The 6,577-nt window shown below is 34.9% G+C and overlaps 1 protein-coding gene across 1 annotated transcript in view; it reads right to left on the reverse strand.

Annotated features, from left to right (window-relative positions):
• itcha (itchy E3 ubiquitin protein ligase a) overlaps positions 1 to 4,364 on the reverse strand; it is a 20,166-nt gene extending 15,802 nt beyond the window's left edge. The window contains exons 1-3 of the mRNA XM_016552660.1: positions 3,929 to 4,364; positions 1,185 to 1,247; positions 891 to 1,032 (exon numbers count right to left, since the gene is read on the reverse strand). Coding sequence (XP_016408146.1) covers positions 891 to 1,032; positions 1,185 to 1,209 — 167 coding nt within the window. The 5' untranslated portion in view covers positions 1,210 to 1,247; positions 3,929 to 4,364. The remainder of the gene's footprint in view (positions 1 to 890; positions 1,033 to 1,184; positions 1,248 to 3,928) is intronic.
• Positions 4,365 to 6,577: the final 2,213 nt, after the last annotated feature.

Below are 6,577 nucleotides of genomic sequence, written 5' to 3' on the forward strand. Positions count from 1 at the left end.
TACAACGAAAATTTTCTAAAGATAGTCTTCCTTCAGAAATACAGTGATATAAAAACACCAGCGCCTCGTTTTGATTTTTAAACGTGCAGTAGCCTAACGTGTTCATGTTTATTCAAGAAGCCTTTTGGAAAATCGGTCAGTTTTGATATTGTGGCAAGCGCCACAAATAAATAAATGTATGGGAAACACATCCCACAGCACAACCACCTGAGCCCAACTTAAGTTTACTCATCGCCTTAACTTTAACTGTGTTTGTAGTCGGTGCCATAGCCAGACCGTTAAACAAACACAGACCGGAAGTTAACTTTTTCAAAAATAGTGGAGTGTTCCTTTAACTTTAACTACGTTTGTAGCCGGTGCCATAGCCAGACTGATAAACAAACACAGACCGGAAGTTAACTTCGGGCCAGGCGCGCGCGCCCGATCAAACCGTCTGTATAAAGCTTGAAGCATCAGAATCGGCATCGGTATCGGCCGATCACCATGACAAGAAATCGGTACTCAGTATTGGCTGCAAAAATCCTGATCGGAGCATCCCTAATAAATATTAATTAAAAAATCTGAAATATTGCTTTAAATTTAAGTTGAATACTAAAATTACTAAAACTGAAATAAAAGTTTAAAAGAAATATAAAAAAAATAATATGACAAAATACAAAACAAAAACTTAAACATATAAATGAAAAGTGAAAATATCAAAATAAAATCTCATTCAAAATATTAATAAATAGTATAAAAGTAAATAAATAACGGCAAAAAATCATTACATTTTAATATAGTATTTATCAGAATAACATTAATTTCTAGTCTAGAGAGAGAGAATATAATTATAACAAATATTGATCCTGGATCTGTTCTGTAACTTATTTCAGTACGTATTTCATTCTTACACAGTGAGAGACTGTTTCCATTTGGGACTGTGAGTGTTGGTGCATTTCTCCGTCTTCTTGGACTGGCCGTCCACACACACCTCAACATAAGGACTGGGCCCAAACCAGTTCTTCTTACTGTCCCGAAGCTTAGCGGACAGAACTGACAAAAGATGACAAATATAATCACAGATGTATTAAAAGTATTCATCTGACAACAAAATGTTAGGGCTACATCGCAATGAGCGCAAAGAAAAACACAGTCAACAAATGTCTTGCAATAACATAAAATAGAGATCACTTTGTAAAGCTCACCTGTTATCTGAAGCTGAGCCTTCATTGTGTGGCCATTGAAAACACTTGTTGTGGCTCAAATCTGAAATACACAAATAAATATATAGATCAATATTAATTCGGTTAAGTTTAGGGTTGCAAAAAGGTGGAAAATTTCCAGTAAATTTTGGAAAAATATTCCAGAAATTTTGGAAACTTTCCAGGATTTTTTGGAATATTCCAGGGATTTTTGGACAGTTTCCAGAAATGTACCGGAAATTTTCCACTCCTTTGCAACCCTAGTTAAGTTTCATCATCACAAAAACTCATGAGCTGCGATAGAAGTAAATAGTGGAAAAAGGTCGACTCACTTCAGCAACATGTAACAGCATTTGCAACCTATTTTACTTCTGTGATGTGGAACAATTACGAGTGAAACAGGATATGATGTAATGTTGTCTAAGCCAACAAAACCCACTGTCTTGGCTTTTACTGGCTGATCTGTCACCAAACGCACTGTAAAGACACATCTGATCCCTGACCAGTGCTGTATGTCGTTTAGTGCTGGTGTGCTCTGTCTGAGGTAACAGCTAATCTCACAACAGAAGTCTCGAGTAATCCTTGGCAGATTACAGATGATGTTATAATATCTTAGATAATGCTAAGAGACTTCCACGTCTCTCAGTCTGTGCACTGAGAGGAAGTGCTGATAAACAACACAGACATTTACAAAAAGCCCAATGACATTCTACTGATGAACCAAAGAGAACAAACTGAACTTCAAATCAATTATGACTTGGGACAAGCTGTAAATGTCAACATGAAATGCTGGTTTTAAATCAGTTTACTACTTAAAGCAAGTAATTTCATCAGGAAACAAAAAGAACCTTTTTGTTCAGATTTGTACTTGCTCTGCTGATATTTTTGATTTTAACTTAAGTTTAACTAAAACTGAAAAAAATATATAATAACAATAACTTAAAAATTACAAAAACACATAACAAAATTACAAAAATTTTAACTCAAATGAAAATGAAAAGGGAAAATAAATTAAAATAATAACTGATTCAAAATATTAATAAAAACTACAATCTCAGTGATGCTAAAATAAATTATTCTCACAATTTCATCAAATCTTAAACTTACAAACCTAAGTGACATATGTATTTACATCGGCAGAATTCACAACAATCAAGTTCCATATATTTCATAACTAAATGTGTTTTTTTTCCAGCCATAAAAACACATGATTAACCATTTACTGTAACAAAAATACAAATACAATGTAGTGATAACACAATAGCATGACAGCTCTGATAACTGGCCTGATATTCTTCCACATTAGCCTGTCCATCCTTTATGTCTCATGTTGACTTAAAACCACTTTAAAGGTATAGGTTTCTAACCCAATAACTTTTAATCCTAATAATCTTACACTGGATCAAATGTTTTAAGAAGAGTCATCTTTAGAATTTCACCCAAAACAAAAAAACCTTGTCATTATTTCCTCATCCACACATCACTACGCCAGTATGACTTTCTTTCTTCAGTGCAACACAAAAGAAAAATGTTTGTTCTGTTTTTTCCCATACAATGAAAATTAAAGGTTACTGGATGTCAAAAAAATTTATTACAAAAGACATCAATACTGTGTGCAACTTGTGGACTATATTCAATTCTCATTCAGAATGACTTGAAGATGAGTCAATGTTTGTGAGAAATATTCTGTTAAAAGTCTAAACTCTGTCAAGATGCCCGATTAACATTCATCCATCAGTTCCCCAGCGACACCAGCAGCAGAACTGAAGGCTTTATCAATAAACCAATGGACTATTACTCATTATAACAAGTCTGAGATTCCTCTAATCCATCTTTAGTATTTTCTGTCTTTTTAGTATCATTCTGCCAGTGTATCATGGTAAAAGCTCACATCAGCACACTGTCAGAAGTTAGTTAACCACATGAAAAAGATTTTTAAGCACTTTATAAACTGACCGGTAATGATTTGAATAGTTCACAAATTAGCACAGGAACTGTTGAACGACTGTGGTTTCGCTTTTAGCACTACAGGCAAAATCATTGTTTTTTCATGCACTGGTACATTTTGAGATTTTGGCCTAGTTTGTTTCCATAACATATCTTCTTTCAGAAGAGTAGAAAGAAAACATCCAAAATATACATTTCAGTGCATCTGCAGATCATTCCCAATACATATCTCACTTACATGCACCAATCTTTAGTTTTATTCCTATCTGTAGTTCGACGTGTTTTACAGAGGGGTTTATATCATTTGCTTTTTCCTAAAAAAAGTGTGTAAAAATGTGCTTTTTATGGCTGTTGACCATATTTATGGCGTGATTAAAAACTATCCAAAATCCCCTCTGCAAATACTTTTAACTCTAATGCGTCAACAAGTGAACCTGGCTTCATCCAATGTTCAGGTTTCTGTTCTGGAAATGTATGCAAATTAGTGCACATTTAATTAGACAATGCCTCATTTGCATTTGTAAACATGAGGTTTCAAAAAACCTGCAAATGAAGTGTGTCTTAATGTAGTTTTACATTTTTTACCCTGTTCAGCTGTTGTGTCTTGGCTTAATATTTAGTAAAAAGACATTACAATAAAGCACTGTGGTTTTACCACACTATATTAGATGGTAATAGACACATACCACAGAAATCACAATCCCATGCTATTCCAAGCATCTTGGAGTACTCTGTAAGTTCGTGGCACATAATTCTTCATATCATGGGGTCAGACACTTCTGTGTTATGATACTGTAACGGTACTTACGGAAGTGACGTCACGTAGCGTTTCTTAGCGTTGACGGTGTCGCAGCTACAAAAACCAGCAGGACGTTTACGAGTCAACTAAATACATATATGTCTTGGAAACTAAAACTGATAGTTTACAATCGTTTCATACTATAATTTATACGCACATTAATTAACGAGCTGTCAAAACACCACCCGCCGCACCGGTCAAACGAGCTAGCGTTAGCGCCTTATCAAAACACGGCTGTTTTTCTTCCATGTTGTCCTCTATACGCGTGTGTCGCTTATGATCGCGGGAAATGTTTCTAGGTCTCGGTTTTAACGGGATCCGAGGTCAACTTCCCCTCGTTTGAATAAACTTTGCTCCATCTCAACCGGGAGACCAAAGGTCCGCCGCCAGTGCTGGCGCCATGTCAGAGTGACGTCACTGCGCGACGCCGTCACGTGACGCGACGCGACGCGAGGCGCGTCCATTCTGATATCCTCCTGAGATCCAGAAAAAAGCTTTGTGAAGTTACTATTTTTTTTTCATGTCATTACATTGTTTAAAGCATAAGAAAAAGATGGAAAAATAAAAGTTTTGAAAAATAATATTGTATTCATATTTTATGCTATGTCCTCTCTAGAGTAAAATGACATGAATAGACCTATAGAATAGACATGAGAAAGCAAAAGCGATGGGATTTTTTTTTAAAAAGAAAAAATTGTTTAAGGATGATTCTCAACTATGTTATAAAAGATATAATAGAATGATTTGATATACCATTTTTCTTTATGCAATATGTGTATAAAATTTCCATAAACTGGTTTGCCCATTAAACACAATGTTATCTATACACTGTATCTAATTTGCATATTAATGTGCTGTTGGGACAGCATGTTGAAAAAAGAAGTGTACTAATGGTAGTAATAATTGGCCAGATTTTCATAATAATATCTAATATTTCATAGAAATAAATTATAAAATATAATTTATTTCCCTATTTATTTGTTATGTCTCCCAAAATGCGTAATAAACATGCTTTTAGTCCTGGTGTCCTCTACAGTGGACATGTATGAAATATGTGCTTACAGTTGTGCAAATCTAGCCTTGTGTTTTGCTCCTTGAGTGTAAGGTTTTGCTAATTGTTGGAAAAGTTTAATTTTAGTGTGTAAGCAATCGTAAAAAACTGTAACATTATTTAAGGGCTGTTTTTCCACGAGATGGCGCTGTTTGTCAGGGCAGGTACGTACCATGGTATTCTTTTCTTTTGGAAAACATTAGTAATCATGGCACAGTGATGGTATTTCCTCGTAATACCACGGTACTTTGTAAGCCAGTAGCCTACTATAATACAAAAACATGGTATATTTGTTATTACTACGGTACATGAAGTTTTTGTGCATTACACCATGGGCTGCCAGTGAGTACCATGGTATTTGTCACATGTTCTGAAAAACATTGTTATACCATGCAAATACATTGAATATGTGTTTTAATATAAAGGTGGCTCTCAGTGAATTGTGGCCCTTAGATGACCTGTGGACATTTAAAGTACTGTTTCAATTATAACTCATTTTTACTTAATGTTTAATTTTTAATGTTTATTTATGTATTCGTTGTCATATCATTTAATAAAACTGCTGTAAATAACATAAATGGATTTGTCCTAGCAAAAGCGAGTCAAAGGAGTGATGCGTTGAGCTACTGCTGGACCAATCAGCATCCGAGGAGCTGGAGACGCAGAGCGAGAACTTCGTCGGTGGCTCTTTGAAGTCTGGATCATTTCCGAGAATCGGTTCGCTCGGAGATTCATTTCAGTGAAGCGTTGCAATAAAAAAGATGCATCGATTCGTTTTGTTCACCAGTCAAAATTATTACCATAAGGCAAGACATCATATGTTAATAGAGTGAAAATTAAGAGATAACTGAAATGACGTTTAAATATGTAAATAAATGATATAGGACAGCATGTTGAAAAAAGAAGTGTACTAATGGTAGTAATAATTGGCCAGATTTTCATAATAATATCTAATATTTCATAGAAATAAATTATAAAATATAATTTATTTCCCTATTTATTTGTTATGTCTCCCAAAATGCGTAATAAACATGCTTTTAGTCCTGGTGTCCTCTACACCCCATAACATTTTCCTGAGATGTTGATTCATGACAAACAATTTGAAAATGAGTCAGATTTAAATGATTACAAAATATGATCATATTTCCATAAGGCTGTACAATTTATCACTAAATTAATGTCAGCCATGTTTAAAGAGCAGAGTGGTGAGACTTCCACACATTGGGTATCTCTGAAAAGCCCTGAATGTGCTCTTTATAGGACATCATCCATGTGAAGTCTCAGAGAAACTCACTCAAATATAATGTCCACTACAGAGACAAAAACCCATAGCTGGCTCTCAGGAGGATAATGTAATGTGTGTTTGTTGTACCTGTAGGGCAGGTGTGTACAGTGTGTTTATGCGTGTGAGGACTTCAGAATGAGCAGGCAATGGATTTATTACAGTTTTTTACGATTGCTTAAGCACAATTTTGAAAACAGGGCCCGGTTTGTCAAAACCCTACACCAAAGTAGCACAACACTTCAGATCGTTTGCTAAATGGAACACTTTTTGTCAAACTATCCCCACCTTTAGAAAAACAATATTTTGTAACCAAA

The sequence above is a fragment of the Sinocyclocheilus rhinocerous genome, unplaced genomic scaffold, assembly GCF_001515625.1.
Source record: "Sinocyclocheilus rhinocerous isolate Xijiao unplaced genomic scaffold, SAMN03320098_v1.1 scaffold795, whole genome shotgun sequence".
In the NCBI taxonomy this organism is placed as follows: domain Eukaryota; kingdom Metazoa; phylum Chordata; class Actinopteri; order Cypriniformes; family Cyprinidae; genus Sinocyclocheilus; species Sinocyclocheilus rhinocerous.